The sequence below is a fragment of the Elgaria multicarinata genome, chromosome 1, assembly GCF_023053635.1.
Source record: "Elgaria multicarinata webbii isolate HBS135686 ecotype San Diego chromosome 1, rElgMul1.1.pri, whole genome shotgun sequence".
Classification (NCBI taxonomy): domain Eukaryota; kingdom Metazoa; phylum Chordata; class Lepidosauria; order Squamata; family Anguidae; genus Elgaria; species Elgaria multicarinata.
The window spans coordinates 208,243,389-208,265,737 of record NC_086171.1 but is presented as its reverse complement, the minus strand read 5'-3'; the positions used below and the strand labels follow the sequence as shown (position 1 = coordinate 208,265,737).

The 22,349-nt window shown below is 47.0% G+C and overlaps 1 protein-coding gene across 2 annotated transcripts; it reads right to left on the bottom strand.

Annotated features, from left to right (window-relative positions):
- Window positions 1–357: 357 nt before the first annotated feature.
- OGFR (opioid growth factor receptor) lies at window positions 358–18,964 on the bottom strand. Of its 2 annotated transcripts, XM_063146934.1 has the most exons (8): window positions 18,638–18,964; window positions 13,834–13,908; window positions 10,014–10,076; window positions 7,434–7,515; window positions 4,843–4,921; window positions 3,044–3,110; window positions 2,543–2,691; window positions 358–2,405 (listed from the first exon to the last, which is right to left on the bottom strand). In XM_063146934.1, exons 1-8 carry the CDS (start codon window positions 18,944–18,946, stop codon window positions 881–883), a joined length of 2,349 nt encoding a protein of 782 aa, XP_063003004.1. In that variant the 5' UTR covers window positions 18,947–18,964; the 3' UTR covers window positions 358–880. The 2 variants fall into 2 exon arrangements, with proteins under 2 accessions (XP_063003004.1, XP_063003013.1); XM_063146943.1 differs by lacking the exon at window positions 13,834–13,908.
- Between the last annotated feature and the right edge of the window lie 3,385 nt (window positions 18,965–22,349).

Sequence of the window (22,349 nt, the reverse complement as noted above, 5' to 3'; positions counted from 1 at the left end):
AAGTTAACTTTCAGTGTCGTTGTGATTACAAGCTATTGTACACTAAGCACTTTCACCATCTGAAATCACTACCTAAATGCTGCTGCCCTTACTCTTATTATTATTATTAATGTATGCACACAAGATGACACAGGAAAGAAAATCAAAATGTGGTCAAAATCAAAGACTGGGCTACAAAGAAGAAAGCAGCTGCTGTTTTAAGCTGCTGTATATTTAAGAATATACATCAGATATCTCAAAATATTCTTCCCTCCGAAGAGCTCTGCAGGATTGTTTAGCCACCCCCCACCCCCCGGCTTTCCTCTCTCAACCATGCGCAGTTCAAAGATGAAGAAAGGAGACCGGAAGCTTTGCATCCAAAAGTTAAGCCATTTATTTAACAAAAACAAAGTTAATTTAACAAAGAGTTTCTTTTGGATCATCTAGTAAACACTGAAAAATACGCCCACAAAGTGGCTTAAATTGTATTCAACTGCTAAAAAAAAAAACCCATCCCCAACTCTCTTTAAAACCAAAGCTGTCTGAAATCATTTAAAAAGCACGCACGCGCACACACGCGCACACACACACACACACACACACACACACACACACATTCTGTTAGAATTCAGAAAACCCGGGTATGCAAGTCACCAACTTAAACTGGGGGTTCTTCATCTTGAAGCCTTCATCTTAGCTAAGGTAACCCCGTTGGGGTCTTGGCTTTATAAACAGTCATACAAAAAAACACACCAAAAAAAACAGGGAGGGGGGAACCAACCAAGCAAACACACACTCACACACACAGTGAAAAGAACCGTTCTGATCAGTTTGCTAGAAGATATGCCCTATTACCTGCCTTTAGGACCAGTGGGACACTTACATACTGTTTGGGACGCAGCTATTCTCCGCCTTCCGGCCTCGCTACGGTGTCTGCGCTCTCCTCCACTTTAGCCGCTTCCTTCCTATCTGCTGCATCCTCCACCTCTCCTTCCGTGCCCCCCTCTTTTTCTCCTGCGCTACCCTCCACCTCCCTCTCATTGGCTGGCAGGGTCACACAGGGCGGAGCTCCCATGCCTTCCGTCGCAGAGGCCATTTCTGGCTCCTTCGTTTTGTCTGGCCCGCCGCCGGCCAATGCAAAGCCAGGCTCAGTGCTAGTTTTGGAATTCGCCAGTAAATCCACACTGGACGCTGTACACCCAGTCAGGGCGTGTACAGAAGCCTCGCCGGCTATTTCGATCCCATCTCCGCAGACGCGATCTGTCCTCTCACTGGTGGGGATGATGTCATTTGCTACTTGGCCCTCAGAGGGCGCCACCTCAACGCCCGCCTTGGCAGGCGAGTTTGAGGCTCCGCCTTCCGGCGCCTTCGCCTCCACTTTCCGCCTTTTCGCCACCGCATCGACGGAGTCGGCCTCCTTTGCACCTCGATCATCTCCGCCGCCTCCTTCGGGCAGCGGCGGTTTTGCCTTCTCCAAGTGTTCCTGATCAATCACAACCTCTCCGAGATTGACCGAGATCTTCTCAATGTCGCTGGGGCTCTTCAACAACCCGGCGCTTTCCCCACTCAACTTCTCCACTTTCAACTTCCTCTTCTTGGACTCCTTGCCAACCTCGCCATCTGCTCCGCTCCCGCACTCGTCCGCGACATCCTTTCTTTCCGACTGAAGGAGCGAAACTGCCGCATCTTCTTGACCGCTGCCCTTCTCCACTTTGCCGTTTGCCGTTGACGGGGGGCTAGGTTGGCGTGTCTTTTCTGAAGGCCTACATTCGCTTGCCGGCCCCGCTTGGGGCTCTGTAGCATCTCCAGCCTGCAACCCATCACCTTCTATAGTGGAGAGAGGTTCACTCTTGCTAACTTCATCTGGTGCAGAGTCATTGGACGAAACGCTCAGCTCGGAGCTAGCTTCGGATACAGGCTGCCTGCTTGGATTCTTATCCATTATGCTCTCTGTCTGGTTTTGCAGCTCAGCTCCATCCTTCCCCTCTTCTCCTTCTCCAACTCCTTCCTTTGTAGGCTCTTCGTCGAGTCTCTGGCATACTTGATTTGGCGTCTCAGTCTCGTTTTTCTCCTCTGCTTCTCCAGCGTCCTTCCTGCTAGGCTCTCGGTCTCTTCCGAGCCCCCGGTCGCTCAAGACCTCTGGGGACGGAAGTTTGAATCTCCGGAGCTTCCTTCGAGGCCCCCAGACAAACTCCCTTTTCGGCTTGAAGTGTCGCCACGCAAAGTGCACCAACTCCCGCCGCCTCTCCTTGCTTCGGACAGTGAACATGAAGTAGTCCAAGGTGCTTCTCCGCACCCTCGGGAGCTCCTGACAAACCAGGGTCTGTCTTAGGAAGAACTTTACCAAGTGCACTTGGTAGTGTTCGTAGCCCATCTCTCCCAAGCATTTCAAAATGCGAGTGATCCGCAAATTATTATGGCTGTATCTGGAGGGGGAGAGAGAAAAAGAACTAAGTAGAACTGGGGTAACCAATTCACCCATCCGGGAGTCCGCAGACGGCCCCTTCCCCTGCCCCCCCCTTTCCTGAATTGTCCCAGAGAGCCTGTCAACGGCGCAACTCACCGGTTGAGGTTCTCAAACCTCTCGCGCCAATTCTCCGCGCGCCTCAATTCTCCCGTTTCCTCGTCGGCCAGCTCGATTCCATAAAATCCCAGCATGAGCTTGTACGCCCGGACAAACCGATCCATGACCTGCTTAGATTTCTTGAAGGCCTAAAATGCCCAAAAGAGACACGGCATGGAAGAGGGAAACAGGCGTCACCTTCCTTCCACCAGTGCTGCTGCCCTGATCCAACTACGACCCCAAGCCAGTCAGCCGACGCAGCTTGTCAGCTTTCAAAACACTTTCTGCGGTCAGTGCTTTGGAGGGGGGAGGGATGGGGGACCCAGGCTAATTCACCCTTCTGTAGGGACGTGGGCCCCAAGCAGGCACCACAACCAAACTCTCACAGCCAGAGGAGTTCTCATTTCATAGAGGAACGGGAAAGAGAACAGAGTAATATAAACCTAGGGGAAGGAGCGGTCTTTTAAAGTCCATTTTCAAGGAGCGAAAGAATCCTCCTACCTCTATTTCCTGGCATGTCAGGAGCCTTGCACGCCAGTTCATCCCCTGCTCACGCAAAGGGAACAGCCTAGAAGGAAGGAAGGGACATTTGCCTGTCAAACAAAATGCAGCGGAGAAAGGAGGTCTGCTTAAAGCAAGTTGGCACTACAAAAAGAGCAAGACTTAAAAGTTTGGAAAGCATTTACCCCGAGGACAGATGGAAGCCTGGACTGTTTAGCTTGGCTTCTCCAAACCTGGTGCTACCCAGTTGTTTTGGACTACATTTCCCACCAGCTCTAGCCAATGGACAGGAGTTATGGGAATGGTAGTCCCCAAACATCTGGTGGGCACCAAGTTGGCAAAGGCTGGCTTTGCTAAACATATAGCCCAGCCAATTCCTCTGGTTCAGGGCGAGTAGCAGAGATTGTCAAGGGTCAGCTGGACAAGTACCACATGTTTGGCACAGGGTGGCAGAAGTTACTCAGGGTTCTTCCACGTTGCATAGAAATTTTAAATTTTCGTAGACAGACCCGAGGCAATGTTAGAGAAGTCCGAAAATAGGTCAACTGATTTATATTGATGCCCCACTATATCTCAAAGACAGTTAATAATATATTAATATAATATATAAATTAACATCTAATGGCCAGAACTCATAACCTGAGATTTGCCTCACCATGGAGGCCCACACAAACTTTTTGAAGTAGCAGGCAGCACTTGAAACAAAGCCCTATAATGAGAGACTGAAACAATTGGGCATCTTTAGCTTGGAGAAGAGAAGACTGAGGGGAGACATGACAGCACCCCTCAAGTACTTGAAAGGTTGTCACACAGAGGAAGGCCAGGATCTCTTCTTGATCCTCCCAGAGTGCAGGACACGGAATAATGGGCTCAAGTTACAGGAAGCTAGATTCTGGCTGCACATCAGGAAAAGCTTCATGACTGTTAGAGAAGTACGACAATGGAACCAGTGACCTAGGGAGGTCGTGGCCTCTCCCACACTAGAGGCATTCAAGATGCAGCTGGACTGGACAACCGTCTGTCAGGGATGCTTTAAGGTGGATTCCTGCATTGAGCTGGACTGGATGGCCATAGGGTCAACTGGAGGATCTAGTAGATCTAGTAGATCTTCCAGCTCTACTATTCTATGATTCTAAACCTTATTCCAACCGCCTTCTGTAATCAATCAGGTCAGATCTCTGGTAAGTCATCTCTCCTGCCCCTGGAAGCCTGCTGGAAAGAGAAAGAGCGGGCGAGGGTTGGCCCCAACCAATTTTGGGTCTGGCCACACCCACTGCTGGCTTTAGTCCTGCCCACTGCTGGAGTGCAGTCCCCAACAGATGACCATTTAAGGAACTGACCCTTGGCAGAAAAAAGTCCCCGCTCCTATCCTAAAGTATATATTCCGTAGAGATCACAGCAGCAACCAGGTCTGTAAGGCCAGGAGCAAGACAGGGGGTCTCCCTTATTACATTTAGTTGGATTTTTTAAATATTATTTTTAATGGTTTTTAATCTTTGTAAACCACCCAGAGAGCTTCGGCTCTTGTGTAGTACAGAGATGTTAATAAATGGAAGAATAATTAAATGATTGGGCTTACAATGGTAGCCAGGGACATGTCTGTTGTTTTTTAGAATGCAAGTTGGATTTGACCAGTAAAAGAATACAACTAAAGATAACCTCATTTTTCATTACAGGCCTATCAAAACAAAGTGGATTACAGCTTCTTGGGAAGATGGTCTGGCTCAGGTTTTGGAGAGTCTCCGGCAGCCCAAGCATCTTCCCATGTACCCTTAGAAAAGGTGATGTAGGCGGTTTACCACTGAATATATGAATGGTTTTCCTCCAGAGTTGCATAGTCATTCTGCCACATCTCAAGGAGGTCTTCAATATAGAGGCCTAGAAGAAATGGAACAAAGTTATTGATGGATGGATAGAAAGATTCACACATTCATGGCAGGATATGCTTGAAAATGGCAAGCTTTTCAGGTGATGACCTTGGGCGATAAGTATGCATATCAATTCTCCTGTCTGCAGGAAAGTTGTGATCTCACATAAAAACAAAAGCTTCTTAATCCTAGCAGCTAAATTCAGGTCCATAAATCCAACAGGCAAGATACATGCAATAAATGGCATGTACATGAGCACATACAAATCTCAGAAGATGCTATCTATTCCCAGAATCTCAATTTCTCCTACTGATCAGAGCTGGTCCCCAACTTTCTGGCTTACTCCAAATTTTTCCCAACTGAGGCAGCAGAGAAGGCGGCTTTGCGCCCCTTCCTTTTCCACTGATTTTGGAAAGCTGAACAGCTTTGCAAAGCTCACTGGAGTGACCACTACCAATCAAAATTACCCCTATTAATTTTGTTTTAGTTCGAACAGCAGCGGGGAGAGGATTAGAACCCTTGTTTTCCCAGTTTGTGGACTAGATTTGGTTTGTAAGTGATCTTGAAATCATGCTATGCAATTTAAGCTCAGCTCCTCAATTAAGAAAAACAGAACAGAAACCCAAGTTTCTAGCCCATAGGCCAATGGAAAAAGAGCTTGAACACAGTGACAGTGCCCGATTCCAAACACAAACAAAACTTCAGTTCCAAGCTTCAAGTGCTCAGTCGTGTTCTTCCACACCTGGCATCATGCTACACAAAAGTAGCATTATGCAAAATAAGCAAATCTATGGAAATTTGCTTCATTTATTGAGCACAGAACATCTAGCTTTTTGTGGACCTGAACTTGTCTCACTGAGGACTGAATGCTCAACACCAGGAGTGTGGATCTCCAGATGTTGTTGGATTGTAACTCTTGAGTAGCTCTAGCCACCACAACCAATGTTGCCTGTTGATGGAAGTTGCTGTCCAACATTGTCTGTAGGGCCATGAGTTGCCCACCCTTTGCTCTACAGTAAGGAAGTACTGTTTGAAAAATCCTGATCCTATCATCATCACCATCATCATCATCATCATCATCATCATCATCATCATCTGTATACCGCCCCATAGCCGAGGCTCTCTGGGCTGTTTACATACGATAAAAAGACTTAAAATATACAAAAAAATTAAATCACAAAAACATACAATTTAAAACCACAAAAACATACAAAAACAAACCCATGCTAATTACATATTGCTAAATGCCTGGGAGAAAAGTCTTGACCTGGTGCCAAAAAGAAAGCAATATCGGCGCCAGTTGGGCCTCGTCAGGGAGATTGTTCCACAATTGGGGGGCCACCACAGGAAAGGCCCTATCTCTTGTTGCCATCCTCCGAGCTTCCCTCAGAGTAGGCACCCGGAGGAGGACCTTGGATGTTGAGCGCAGTGTACGGGTAGGTTCATGTTGGGAGAAGCGTTCCGTCAGGTATTGTGGTCCCAAGTCGTGTAACAAAATGAAAGCAAGGAGGAGAGTTCTAAATTATCTTTGACTAACAGGTACAAGAGACATGAATCTTCTGTGCTCTTAACCTCTTGCTTACTCTATTGCGGAAGTCCCAAAGCATTTTTGGCCCTTGGGTGTATCTGGATTTTGTCTTAGTGTTGCGGGTGCTTTCACAAAATGGCTTCAATGGGGAGGGGGAGAAAATAAAATGGCCGCCATAGTGGCCATGGCTGGTCACAAACGCTCATTGCGAAGAAAAGTAACAAAGAACCTAAATACAAGGCAGAGGCCAAAATACAATGCCGCTCTTTGGAAACCGAAATAAAGATGGCGCCACAGGGCAACGCCAGCCTCCCGGTGAAAATAAAAGCCAGGAGGAGTAGAGAGCCTGGCGGGTACCAAGAGATGTCTGCGGGCATATGAGTGCTTACAGACAAAACATGTGTAGTTATGTGAAAGTTTGTATACATTACATATAATCTCTCTCTCTCTCTCACTCTCTCACACACACACCCTCCCTCTCTCCCTCTTGAGGGTCTTTTTATAGAGGCCTGAAAAGGTATGGTCAAGCCAAACAGATCAAATATTCAACAGAACATAGAGATATGAAGGCCCGGGAAAAAAACTGAAAAAATTTGGGGGAAATGAGTCCCCCCCCCCCCCAGAAATAGGCCATAATTTTGGCCACTACTGTATACACACATGAAAGAGAGAAAGAGATCTTTGGGCCCAGGAAACGAGAATTAATCCTATTCCTTGCAGCATCCGAATACAATGGCTTCCCTGTGCAGTTTAATTTTGCCTCCCAGGGGAAAATAACTATAGGGGCCGTAGAGGCCTTGAGGTATTTCTGTCGGGAGAGAGACAGGCAGCCTTTGTAGAGGTTAGTTCCTGCAAGTCGTTTTGTGTCTGGTTAGAAAAAGGAAAACACTTTCTAACCAAATGCAATTTAATCCCATGTCAAGGGCCGGTGGTGGAAACCAATCTTGACAGCTACTGCTTCCCTTTGAAAACAAAACAATATCGAAAGCCGTACCACGAGGCAAGAAATGAATCTCGTTTTTGTAAAAGCTCAGATTCCACATTTCCTCCTCTTTGATTTCAGTTTCTTCCAAACCCTGAAGCGGAGAGAGAGAGAGAGAGAGAGAGAGAGAGAGAGAGAGAGAGGCATCAGTGAACAGCAGAAATTGCTTTCTGAAAAGGCAGCTCCATTAATAATGAGGTCCAGTTAAAAGCGCTACTCTTTGCCTATAGAGTTTGGGACCAGGATGACTGAAGGCACAGCTCCACCCAAACCATCCTGCTGTGCTCAACTCCAATGCCCTTGTTGTGGGTCCGACCATTCCCAGCAGGTTGGGTGGTTACCACATGAGGCAGGGCCTTCCCTGTCGTGGCACCCAGGTTGCACAACTCCCGCTCTAGAAAGACATACGGTTGCCCCTCTCCCTCAAGCTTTGGCCAAACTGTCAATACTCTCCCTCCCCATGGCCTAGCTTTTAATTTGGATTTAAATGTCTTCTCTCTACATTTAATTGAGCTGTGGCTGTTGCTGGTATTATAACTTGTAAGCTGCTGGGAGGGATTTTTAGGGCTAAATAGCAGCATATAAATACATTTAGAAATATCAAACAATTGCAGAGTTAGAATAGTCACCACCAGCCCACTGGGCTTCGGCTGGCGAGTCTAGACCCACAAGTAGGTGAGAACCCAACTCAGGCCTGGTCATTATCGGTTTGGCCACCACCACTTAGGAGGGACGGGATTAATTTATCTCCTTCTCTAAAGAGAAAGGTACACAAAGCCACAGAAAGCACGACCTCTTGGACCTTGATCATAAAAACTAGCAAATGGACTAGTATGGGTTGGAACAGTCTTTAGCTGAATAACAGCAAAGCCTACAAGCAAACTTAAAATCATGAATGTGGGATTTTTGTGCCTGCCCCGTCCGAGTGAGGAGAAAACTGCACGTTCCCTAAACTGGTGCAACCCTGTAGCCCCTAAAGGGATGGGTCTTGCCACTCCATTCCCCCAAGGGACACTTTGGGGAAGATAGCTCGAGAAAGTAAGCCAAATCACAAAGAGAAAGCAACTTGCATCCTCTAGGGTATCAGACCCAGGTTGACATGTTAACAGTTTCTTTCCTAACTTTGGCCTTTATGCCTAGCTTGCAGGCTGAAAGCTGTCAAGCAGGAAACTGGTTTATCATGTAGACCAGCCTTGTATTAAAAGCCTGCCTGGCTGCCACAGGCGACAAAGGATTTCCATGTAAGTGAGGGCTGGCAGAGGAGGAAGAGGGCAGGCACGCCTTCCCTCTAACTCCTCCTCCTCCTCCAACCCACTGGGTCCATTCACACAATGCACTAAGCCATGGCTAGGCCAAGAACCCTTTTGCAGCAAAACGGTTAGTGAGCGTGTTTAAACCATCGTTTATGTAGCCACCAGGGTTAAGAATGGTTCACACGACATGCTAAGCCATAATATTTAATTCAAAATGCTTAACCACCACGTGTCGTCTGAACAGGGTTATTGCATTTCCATGTTGGCCATGGAGGAAGAGGCCTCCCTTCCTCCATGTCCAGCGTGGAAACATAGGCTACAAAGCCTCTTGGCTGGCTTGCTAAAAGGTGTTTAGGGCTGGGGGATTCTGGGAGATGTAGTCTAACACATCGGAAGTGCCCCAGGCTGGGGAAGGCTAATAATTGTTAGGGATGTGCTCCGCTTCTCCTCGGACTGGAGAAGCAGAAGCGGATCGGGGGGGGGGCTTCGCCTCCCCTTAAGGCGGAGCGAAGAGGATCAGGGGAGCAGCGGAGCGTATCAAGGTGAAGGTGGATCCTTCGCCTCGATCCGGAGCTCTGCAAAAAAGGTAAGGGGGGTTTACTTGGCCCTGCCGCTGCCGCCCATGCGGAGACGGTGGCAGAGCCAGGTAAGGGGTTTTTACCTGCATCCGCCCGCGGTCCCATGGCTGCTTCAACTGAGTCCTCAGGCTGAGTTGAAGCAGCCATGGGTCCGTGGACGGACGCAGGTAAGGGGGAGGAGGGAGGGGGGTTTACCTGGCCCTGCAGCTGTAGCCGCCCGTGCGGCGATGGTGGCAGAGCCAGGTAAGGGGGAAGGGGGTCTTACCTGCGTCCGTCGCGGCTTGTCGCCACCTTCACTAGAGCCCGCAGCTCAACCAAGAAGTGTAGGCCGCAATCGGGGCCTACATTTCCTGGTTGAGCTGTGGGCTCTAGTGAAGCTGGGATGGGCCGGGACGGACAAAGGTAAGGGGGAGGAGGGCCTTACCTGGTGCCACTCCCTGCCGCTGAGCCGGAGCTCCGCAGCGGAGCGGAGCGGACCATAGGCGGATCGAGGCAGGGCAGAGCGGGCCTGATCCACAATTTGCGGATCGGGCGTGAAGAGGATCGGGGGGGTCCGTGCACATCCCTAATAATTGTGTATGTGTGTGTGGGGGCGGTATTTACAAGACTGATATACATAGAACAAGGAATTCTATGGAATAATAGAATAGTAGAGTTGGAACGGGCCTATAAGGCCATCAAGTCCAACCCCCTGCTCACTGCAGGAATAAACTGCATCAGCTAACAGTCTCTGTTAAGAACAAAGTTCACCCGACCCATACCGGATAATGCTGCCTATATTTCTGCATATCTTTTGCAGCCGTCCAGTTGCGTCTGTATGGGCTCTAGAAGAGAGAAGGAGACAAGTGTCAAAAAGGGCAGGGGGCCACAGAAAGGTCTAAATCCTTAACCAAAACAAATTCACATGAGCACAAAGAAAAATGCGGTCCTCCCATATTCTTGGCTGTGAAAGCTGAGAAGTTGAGAAAACCTTTGCAGATGTACTTGTGTGTTTGCACAGAGAGGGGGACAACTCTGCCCTTGCCACGGCGCTCGTGAGAGGGGCCTTTTGTGCATGCAACTCAGTGAATAGAGAGGCCCTTTTCATGTGTTCAACTCATCACCATGTGGGCACCAGGGTCCGCCCCAACAATGAGGGTGTAGCTAGTTGGTACGGCCCTGCTCACGCATTCACTGAACACATGCATGCGTCTTGCTTGAAGAGAATTTGGGTAGCCAGTCTTTGGAGAACTGTTCTGATTCCAAGCCCTCCCGGCGAGATACGAGACAATAAATTGGCCTGCTGCGCAATCCACAAAAGCTTTATGCAGTAAAGAGACATCTCTTCACACCTAGAGGGAGTGTGAATGCTAGGAGCTATCCTCAAAGCTTAATTAGCCTAACGAAGCAAGGCAGTTGCCTGTCAACTAAGTGGACAGTCTTCGCCCCGCAGTGCCCGACAGACTTTTACTAGACCCCTCCTTCAGGGGGGGTCTTCAAATTGTAACCTCTGGCGAGTGGCTAACCTAGTGGACTGCTTCCCACCTCCTCTCAACTTCGCCTGCAGCAGACTCTGGGATCTGTCAATTCTGATGTTACCTCCCCCTGTGACAAAGATTGAGTTCCCAGGGGCGGGGAGGATGATCTCTGAGCCTGAGGCTCCAGTTCAATAAGCTCCTGGGAAGATTCCTCCTTGATTCCTGGAGAGTCTTGGGCCAGGAGGGCCAGGATCTCTTCTCGGCATTCAATAGTTTTATTATTTTCTACCGAAAGCAAAGCACATGGGGAAAAGGGTTAGGGTGCATGACACGGAATAATGGGCTCAAGTTACAGGAAGCCAGATTCCAGCTGGACATCAGGAAAAACTTCCTGACTGTTAGAGCAGTACAATGGAACCAGTTACCTAGGGAGGTGGTGGGCTCTCCCACACTAGAGGCCTTAAAGAGGCAGCTGGACAACCATCTGTCAGGGATGCTTTAGGATGGATTCCTGCACTGAGCTCGATGGCCTTATAGGCCCCTTCCAACTCTACTATTCTATGATTCTAAGTTCCTTCCCCGTTTCCTGTCTTAGCTGGTTTACTTCTTCAGGCTCCAAGTCTGCTTTTGGATATACACCAGGGAAACCGGGCCTGATCCTGACAAGAGCATGGCTTGACCTTAATGCTCAGTTGCCAGGTGGGTGGGTGAACGTTGGCACACTTGACAGTTTATAGAATCACAGAGTTGGAAGGGGTCATTTAGGCCATCAGGTCAAACCCTATGCTGGTACAGGAATCTAGGTTAAAGCATCCCTGGCAGGTGGCTGTCCAGTCTTTGCTTGAATACCTCCAGTGACTGAGGGCCCACCACCACCTTAGGCGGTTCCATTGTCTGACTGCTCTGACCTTAGGACATTTTTCCTGATGTTCAGCCAAAAACTGCCTTCCTGTATCTTAAGCCCATTATCCCATGTACTACAATATTCAATAGAGAATGGGCTGGGACCCTCTTCTGTGTGATAAGCCTTTAGGTACTTAAAGAGTGCTATCATGTCCCCCCTCAGTCTTCTTTTCTCAAGGCTAAACATACCCAGTTCCTTCCATTTTTCCTCGCAGAACTTAAGTTTCTAGTCCCCTGATCATCTTTGTTGCCCTTCTCTGAACTTGTTCCAGTTTATCTAAATCCTTCTTAAAGTATGGTGACCAGAAATGGACACAGTATTTGAAGTGAGGACTGACCAGTGCAGAGGGGAGCTATTACTTCCTGTGGTTTTGAAACTATATTTCTCCTGACGCAATCTAAAAGTGCATCTTTGCAGCCACAGCACCACGCTGACTCATATTCATCTCTCTTTGCACATCGACCCCCTGCTCCGGTTGTATGCAGATTTCACCATACCATAGGATTACATTCAAATATATTTAGGTAAGCCGCAGCAAGTAGGAAGTAGCAGTTCTGTGGATGGTGGTGCCTGAACCACAGTTGCTCGTCATGGGCTGCTGAATCCCTGAAAGCATCAAGGCCAAGTGGTTTTCCAGCACTCACCATGCCCTCAATTATTATTTCGATAAAGTCGTCTAATGATACTTCCATACTTTGTGGTCGGTATCCAGGACACTCCCATATACTGAGTCAAAACTTTGGTCCATCAAGCACAGTATTGCTGACACTGACTGGCAGCTGCTCTCTAGGATTTCAGGCATGATTCTTTCCTAGGCCTACCTAAAATGCCATGGATTGAACTTGGGGCTTTCTGCATGCTAAGCAGGTGCTTTATATATATCCCCTCTCTAGGGTAAAAGCACCCTAGGAAAGGAAAGAGGAGGCCCCTATCCCAATAAAGTTTGCACGATCACTGTGTCCAGAAAGTAAGGTATTCCTCCTCATTTTAAGAGATATCTATATCCTTTTCCCTCCTCCCTTTTCCATACAGCACTGTTAGGGTGCTGATCCTGACTGGGTTTGGATGACACGATAACCTACGATGGGTTAAACAATCCATGGTGGGCTATTTACCCACAGTCGGTTATCGTGATGTGTCCCAGGATTTATTTTAACCCATGGTGGGTTATTTTGCCCATGCAAATAAACCAACAATATGCAGAGTGGGCTATTTAAATCACAGTTGGTTATCTTGTTACGTAGAGGGCACTGTGGTTTATTTTAATCAGCCAGAGAGTCGTTAAGCAAGGGCAGTCAACGTGCCGGCTGCTGCTCTACTCAATTTGCAGAACTCTATTTTCAGCAGCAAGACATGATGGGATACAAGTGGGAGGACTGAGAGGAGGATGGGTGGGGGACGAGTTAAGTCAGCACACTGGCTGAGTTTGGACGACATGCTAATCAACTGGGGGGGGGGCTAATAGGAACAGCATGGGAAACAACCGTTGATTAGCGTGTTGTCCGAACTCAGCCACTGTGGGTTAATGATCCACTCACAGTTGCTTACAAGAAACTCACAGTTGGTTACTTCGGGGAAGCACCCGCAAAATAACCAACTCATTGACTCACAAACATTATTGTTGTGATTCTTACAGGCAGCCCTGTAAGGTAGGTCAGAATTTTTGTCTTCATATTGCAGATAAGACCCCGAGGTTGAGAAAGAAGTGGATTGTCCAAGACCACCCAACGAGCTCGTGTTAGATGTGAGTTTTTAAACCAGGGACTTCCCAATTCATAGCAAAAGTGGTTAAAAGAGACACTAGAACTAATAAATGCACATTAACGGAACTGCTCATGTGATCATGCTAAAACATCCAAGTTATTAAGCCTATCAGTTAATTGAAAAAAGCATTTAAGCTCAGTTTCCTCAAAGCTCAAAGTTGACCCTCTGGGTCTGGAAAATCATTAAAATTCATAGCCCACCTCGAGAAAGAGAGCGCTCACAAAATTATTTTCCCTTCTACCTGATATCTTCTAAACATCAAGGAAAAGTTTTGCCTTTGCCTCTCATGAAGACAAAACACACATTTTAACGAATTTTAGAAACATCCCAGCCTCTGATATTAACAATCAGAATCCACACATTTCACTGACTAAACCCTCTTTATTTGTTTCAGCTAGGTTTTATTTACTTGGAGCTATGTTAAGTGATCATAGAAATGTAAGACTGAAAACGTACCAGAAGGTAAGTTATCTCAGTGGTAATACTTGTTACAACTTTGGGAATATTTTGAAACAGGAACCTGTTAAAAATCTAAGCAAGAAATCCGTAATTAAACAGTGTACTGAATAGCATGGAAATAATGATTGCTTAAAACAATGGACAAATACAGAAGAAAGTACAATGGTTTCCAGGGAAGGCGACTCTCTTATTGCATAATAACAAATTACTTTTTTCTGGCTTTGCATTTACCAATTCTGGCAACTGGCCAAGAGCATAAAATACTGTCTGGTCATTCATATTTCTGGCTGTTTATAGAGACTTGCCACTCATTACCCAGATTATCTTATCCTGAAAGTTTACAACTGTCCTGAAAGTTTAAAACTTCATCAAAGAGCAATGGAACGCCAAAGCTTGCTTATTAATACTTTAAAGGTCCAATCATATACATGTTTACACAGGGGAAAAAATTCTACAATTCCCAGCTGGGGCATTTTTTTCCCAGTTAAACACGCATAGGATTGTGTCTTAAAGTACTACTGCATGCGCAATTTATCACTAACTTGTACGCGTGGAAACAATATCTTGGGAAGACAAAATGCACACAGTTCAGTGTGATGTTCCAAACTGTTCCTGCACAGTAACACTTCAAACGTGCTATCTGAAAACTCCTTTTTAAAACAAGATTTCTTCTCTACGTTAAAGGAAAAAGAAGTCACGCCTGCATGTCAAACTCCAGCACATGGGTAATCTGATATCTGCAATTCTGCCGTTTGATTCCAATGACATTCTAACCAGGCACAGCCATATTCCGGTTGCAGCTAATGACTCAATGAAATCTATGTTGGGTTTGTTTATGCTACTATCAAGTCTCACTTTCGTTTCTCCAGTGTTACGTAACAGAACTAAATCAAGGTATTTGCTTCTTTTCTCTTACACAGGAGAAGCACTTTTTCCCTAGGCTGCAGAAACAGGCCAACCGGGGAAAAGTACCTAGATCCATACAACAAACGTGAAGACTGATATATAGCAATGTGGTTCAGACTAATGCTAAAACATGGACTGATGCTGCGTGCACAATCACAGGCCTGAGTCTTGCATTCTCACGTTCCCTTCTACACTCCAATTCTTATTTCCAAGTTCTCAGCAAGCCATTGTTTGCTGTGTCACTCGAGCCCAGTAAATTATGGCTGATTCTCAACTCTTAAGTGAAGCTTTCACAAATATATTCCAAACACATCAGTCCAACTGTCTTATATCAGGGAGTGATATGTTCTTCTGGAGGACAACTGGGAGTCAACAAGACCTCTTTTTTGATGGTGAAGAGTCCTGGAAAATTCAAAAGCTTACTCATTTACTATTTTGTGATACTTTAGCTAGCAGCCTTGTAAATAAGACCCCAAAAGAAACCATGTTGTTGTTTATTCGTTCAGTCGTTTCCGACTCTTCGTGACTTCATGGACCAGCCCACGCCAGAGCTTTCTGTCGGCTGTTGCCACCCCTAGCTCCCCCAAGGTCAAGTCTGTCACCTCCAGAATATCATCCATCCATCTTGCCCTTGGTCGGCCCCTCTTCCTTTTGCCTTCCACTTTCCCTAGCATCAACCTCTTCTCCAGGGTATCCTGTCTTCTCATTATGTGGCCAAAGTACTTCAGTTTTGCCTTTAATACCATTCCCTCAAGTGAGCAGTCTGGCTTTATTTCCTGGAGTATGGACTGGTTTGATCTTCTTGCAGTCCAAGGCACTCTCAGAATTTTCCTCCAACACCACAGTTCAAAAGCATCTATCTTCCTTCGCTCAGCTTTCCTTATGGTCCAGCTCTCGCAGCCATAGGTTACTACCGGGAATACCATTGCTTTAACTATGCGGACCTTTGTTGTCAGTGTGGTGTCTCTGCTCTTAACTATTTTATCAAGATTTGTCATTGCTCTCCTCCCAAGAAGTAAACGTCTTCTGATTTCCTGGCTGCAGTCAGCGTCTGCAGTAAACTTTGCGCCCAGAAATAAAGTCTGTCATTGCCTCCACGTTTTCTCCCTCTATTTGCCAGTTATCAATCAAGCTGGTTGCCATAATCTTGGTTTTTTTGAGGTTTAACTGCAACCCAGCTTTTGCACTTTCTTCTTTCACCTTCATCATAAGGCTCCTCAGCTCCACCTCGCTTTATGCTGGGCTAGTGATGTGAAGGCCTGGGGGGCAGGGAGAACCTGGGAAATATATATTTAACTGCTTTTTTCAAGAACTTATTTGTTCTGGGGATGGGGGAATGGGGAAGAAAAAACAGGGTTTTTTTTTTTTCAATTTATTGGGAGACCCTTCCTGGCCATCACATTTCTATACTGGAGAGCATCTTCACAGCCCGCTCACTCACCTGCACGGAATCCCATGCTCACCTGCATACAATTGTCACCTATGACTACTGGTCTATTTATAAGGCTGTGTGTTGGTGTTAATGAAAGTTATTGTCTTACAGTGGATCTTTTTCCTAATAGACACAGCTGCCTACAATTTTTTTTAATAGCTCTTTCCACAAGCATCATAAAGCAGCCAAACTGTATTTCAATTAACATGCTACAAGAGAGAAAATACTGCCCATCACATAGTCTGAGGGCAAATATATATGCAAAAACAAAACAAGGCTTCTAGAAGAGGTGTATTTTTTTTTTAAAAAAAAAGGAAAGCAAGAGTATATTCAAAAATAGATTTATAAACAAAGCAGAAGTTCTCTAACTGGAACACAACTTTACCAGAAGACGTGGTGATGGCCACCACTTTGGATGGTTTTAAATGGGAGTTAGACAAATTCATGGAGAAGAAAGCCATCAATAGCTACTAGTTCTGATGGGTATATGGTACCTCTAGCATCAGAGGCAGTAAGTGTGAACAGAATGCAAGATTAGATGGACCCCTGGTCTGATCTGGCAGTGTTCTTCTCATGTTAACGCAACAGAATAAGAATACCTGAAATTCAATCTTCCCCACACATGCGGAGTCATGCCTTAAAAAAGCATGGAGATTATTATTTATATCCCGCCCTTTAGCCAAAAAGGGTCTCAAGGCGGCTTACAATAATATTTCTTAAGGCAGTCCCTGCCCACAGGCTTACACTCTAAAAAACACGACACAAAAGGAAAAGGGGATTGGGAGGGAGGAGGGGGAAAAAAGAAGCAAATACAGGCACTAGATTCTTAGTTGCTAAGTTCAGCAGCTGCTTCCTTTCCCTCTCCCTCTAATAGTCTCATGCAGATCAAGGCGCGATGGAGCAGTGCCTGGCTGCTGCTTCCTTTTCCACTGATGGTTTTCCAAGGGAAGTCTATTTTTGCTTGTCACTTGTAAGACAACTGAGGCCTAGCTTTCCTAGTGCATGGTGCTTGTTTTTTGGTTGCTGGTGTATCATCCCAGAGTGCAGGACACGGAATAACGGGCTCAAGTTACAGGAAGCCAGATTCCGGCCTTATCATCAGGAAAAACTTCCTGACTGTTAGAGCAGTACGACAATGGAACCAGTGACCTAGGGAGGTGGTGGGCTCTCCCACACGAGAGGCCTTCAAAAGGCAGCTGGACAACCACCTGTCAGGTATGCTTTAAGGTGGATTCCTGCTTTGAGCAGGGGGTTGGACTTGATGGCCTTGTAGGCCCCTTCCAACTCTACTATTCTCTGATTCTAATATATTAGGTTGCTGTCTTCTTAAACTGTTGACTGACTGTTGTGTTAAACACACATACTTACATATTCCGTTTATAACTCGTTAGCCTGTTGTGTAATTATTTTGTTTGCTACCTTAAAGATTTTATTATTTCAATAGAAAGGCAGGATGTAAATGCGTTTTTGAAAAGTAAAATAAAAAGAATCACATGGTCAGTCTCCTCACAGCAACATTGGCCTTGACCTAGAACTTCAGGCTTACCTACATGTCCTGCTGAATCACATGGTAGAGTCCATCTTGGCCCCTTTGTACCCCTTCAGACTTTGCAGGGGGAGGGGGCACAATGTTTTGAATGCTCCTTCATGGGAGAAAAAACCTCACCATTTATGAAAAAATGGCATAGTGATAAGAAGACTAGACCAGAACCTTCCTTCCTGAGGTACTAGTTTTCTACATGCAAGATTATACCAAAATATAAACACATGCTTGAGCATTTGAAAATACTATCTCACACCTGCAGTTTGAACGAAAGGCTTCTGCGTGCAAGGCTTGCCCTTGAGAAAAGTGGGTTCAGATGCCACCTAAGCCAGGGACTTGCTAAGTGGGCCGCAAGCAAAATCACTACCTTTTCTTCCCCAATAGCAAAATGGGAACGACCACTGATGTTGTTCTTATAAAAAGGCACCAGTCCTAGAATATTAAATGCAACTTCGCACTCTATAACCTCTCCCCACACATTGGGGAGCATATTTGGGAAACCATTGTCCCGGAGACCCTTTAAAATGCCATTGATCTTGTCACAGTGTGACCCCATTCTGGGGGGCGGCAGGAGGGGAACTGCACCTGTGTTGCACTGAGTCAACCTTCACTGGGCTTTTTGCATTCTATTTTTCCCTCGAATACTGTTGATCTTGGAAACAAGGCGTGGGAGGAGGGCGGCGGCGGCGGCTCCCTTTACACACACACACACACACACATCCGCTGGGCCACAGGACTACGAGCCGTTATCACACAGATACTGGGCGCGGGGGAGAATGCAGATTCCTGCAATTCGGAATAAATGGAAGTGTTCGAAGCACACAGGACTCCCCCCCCCTCCCCACCGCCAGGAGGGTTGTGCCTCGCTCTCTGGGTGAGATCAGAGGTTACCTTCCTCGCCCCAAGGCCGGGATTCTCACCTGGCTAAAGGAGGCCCACTTGGGGCTGGGCAACCACCAGCTCTGCTTCTCTCGATTTTTAGCCTCTTCGGTCCCCGCTGCTGGGGGAGCCGCCTCCGAAGCCTTGCTTCCCGGATCTCCCTCCGGCTGCCCTCCTTCCTCTTCCTCTTCCTCCTCCTCTTCCCAGGTGGAATCGTACTGCCAATCGCCCTCCTCCTCCTCCTCCTCCTCGCCCTCTTCTTCTTCTTCTTCCTCCTCCTCCTCCTCTTGGCTTGCTTGATCTGCCTCCATGCCCCTCAACGAAGGGGAAGCCTCCGCCGCAGCCGCCATTGCCGACACAGGCCGGCTCCAATGGCCGGCAAGAAAGGAAACCGAAAGAAAAGCGGATCCGAGCGGCCACCGGCCAGAAGATACAAAGCGAAAGACACGTGGGGGGAAAAGAGGAGGAGGCCCACGGCCCCGCCCCCCAATCCTGACCGCAGCCGGCCCGGCTACGCTCTCTCATTGGCTGGCGAGCGTTCCTCCCGAACGCTGGCAGAGTCTCCGCGTTCCATCGTGGAACGTTCCGAACCCGGGCTGCAGGAGGAGAAATCTCTCCTGCCGTTGCTGATTCCCGACTTCGATTTCTGGGGAAGGGTCGTCTGGTTTGCCCCGTCTCCCAAAACTATAATCCCTGCCAACGATGCTTTACGGCTTGATCCTATGCATAATTAGAAGCGACTCCCGCTGTCTTACACCTGAGTAAGATATGGATGCGCTATATAGGATCTCAGCCTCAGGAGACGAGCGTTTTATTGCACGCTTGTTGCTGTGCGCTCACGGATTTCCGTGGGCTCCTCTCAGGGTGGCGTAATCCACACCAAGCAGGGTATTGCGCAAGGAAAGCGGTATATATTTATTTATTTCATAGAATCATAGAAAAGCAGAGTTGGAAGGGGCCTACAAGGCCATCGAGTCCACACTCCCCTTGCTCAATGCAGGAATCCATCCTACAGCATCCCTGACAGATGGTTGTCCAGCTGCCTCTTGAAGGCCTCTAGTGTGGGAGAGCCCACAACCTCCCTAGGTAACTGATTCCATTGTCGTACTGCTCTAACAGTCAGGAAGTTTTTCCTGATGTCCAGCTGGAATCTGGCTTCCTTTAACTTGAGCCCGTTATTCTGTGTCCTGCACTCTGGGAGGATGGAGAAGAGATCCTGGCCCTCCTCTGGGTGACAACCTTTTAAGTCTTTGAAGAGTGCTATCATGTCTCCCCTCAATCTCCTCTTCTCCAGGCTAAACATGCCCAGTTCTTTCAGTCTCTCTTCATAGGGCTTTGTTTCCAGACCCCTGATCATCCTGTTGCCCTTCTCTGAACACGCTCCAGCTTCTCTGCATCCTTCTTCAATTGTGGAGCCCAGAACTGGACACAATACTCTAGATGAGGCCTAACCAGGGCTGAACAGAGAGCAACCAGGACCTCACGTGATTTGGAAGCTATACTTCTATTAATGCAGCCCAAAATAGCATTTGCCTTTCTTGCAGCCATATCGCACCGTTGGCTCATATTCAGCTTGTGATCTACAACAATTCCAAGATCCTTCTCATTTGTAGTATTGCTGATACTACAAATGAACACGCTCCAGCTTGTCTGCATCCTTCTGGAATTGTGGAGCCCAGAACTGGACGCAATGCAATTATTTATTGCACTTATGAAACTAGTATATGGCATGTGTCAATGGGCCCCAACAGTTGTCAGTGTATTTCAATACCGCTGTAAAGCAGTAGTGTGGCTCCTGCCTTTTATGTACTGCTTTCATAGTGGAATATCTTGCTTGGTGTAGATTAGGCCGTCGCTGTCTGCCTCCCATGCGTCTCCCACCCCATCTGGCCTTCCTCATGCTACAAAAGAACATGCAGAAAGTCTGATATAAGTCTGATATATTTTTTAAAAACGGAAGGTGCTGCTCTCTCCTACTGTGTGCAGGAGAAGCAGCGCCATCAGAACAGCCCACTGAATGGGCCATGGGCACATTGTTTACTTCCTCTTTTGAAAGATGAAGTATCAAGCAAGGAAAGCCGAGGCAGAGAAGCCACGGTAGGGAAGTGTGATTTCTGCCCGTCTGATGGAGCTCACAGAATTGTAGAGGATATACAGCACCATCTAAAGCATGTTTCCGCTTAAGTCCCATGTGTTTAATGTTTAATGGATAGGTCGAGAACAGAGCACTGGAGCTCTCTATCTAGAGAGGTTACATGCTCAGCACTGTACAATAAACCCAAGTTGAAAAGGAATAATAAAAACTGGGTAAAATAGGCCTTTAGCTCCCTCCCCATACATATGGCCTCATTTGGGGCTTAAAAATCATTAGCTACTGCTGCTGCACTGTGTATGTGTTTAATTGTAATTTCTATAATCATGCTTTTCTAATACTGTAAGCCGCCTTGTGAGGGCAGTGTACCCTGAAAGATGGGTAGAAGTCTTTAAAAAGAAACCCATAAAATATAAAACCAACCTCAAAAACACCCCAAGAAAAGTTACCACAGAGCCAAAGCAGCCTGTTTTTAGGATCCAGTACAAACGTGTAGCACAGGCCTTTCACCCACATAACCACAAGGGTGTTGTCGCACCTGTGTCCTGCTTGTGGGTCCCTGGCTGACAGCTGCTTGGCCAATGGGTGAACAGAGTGCTGGACTAGATGGACCCTGAGTCTGATCCACCATGGCATTTCTCTTTTCTTTCTTTTTGCACTACACCAACCATCGGCAAGGGTTGTAGAACAGCTTCTTCCTTTTTGCACTACATCAACTGTGTTGGCAGCCTGGCTGCCATTTTGAAGCCTCCACAATGTCGCATAGCCCTAGCATCACTCTAGGGCATTGAGGGGAAGGAGGCCTCCATTGTTCTGCCTCATTCTCAGGGCATTTTATAATTTATGTTGAATGTGTGCTGGTGGTGTCTTTGATCTTACCTAATCACATTACTACCTAATCCCCGTAGTAACCTATGGCTGCGAGAGCTGGACCATAAGGAAGGCTGAGCGAAGGAAGATAGATGCTGTTGAACTGTGGTGTTGGAGGAAAATTCTGAGAGTGCCTTGGACTGCATGATCAAACCAGTCCATACTCCAGGAAATAAAGCCAGACTGCTCACTTGAGGGAATGGTATTAAAGGCAAAACTGTACTTTGGCCGCATAATGAGAAGACAGGATACCCTGGAGAAGAGGCTGATGCTAGGGAAAGTGGAAGGCAAAAGGAAGAGAGGCCGACCAAGGGCAAGATGGATGGATGATATTCTGGAGGTGACAGACTTGACCTTGGGGGAGCTAGGGGTGGCAACGGCCGACAGAAAGCTCTGGCGTGGGCTGGTCCATGAAGTCACGAAGAGTCGGAAGCGACTGAACGAATAAACAACAACAACAATCACTGTGAGGTGGTTGAGGGTGCTGTATATATTTTTCTTTCTTTTACACATTTCACCATTGCTCAACAGTCTCCCAGGCTGCCTGCACTTCCTGATCTGAAAAGGCCCTTTGGGAGGAATAAGTTTATGATATCTTCCCTTGGGTGGGAAGTGCGGGAAGCCAAGGAGGCTACAGGCTGTCAGAGAAATGATTGTGCAGTGTAAGACAGGATGCTCATGCACACTCCTCAGCCTTTTCATAAGTAAAGTAAGCCATGAGAATTTCTTTGAAATTTCTTCTCCTTTGAATTTCTTTTTGAAAGCAATTTCTTTTCTATCAAATTGAATGA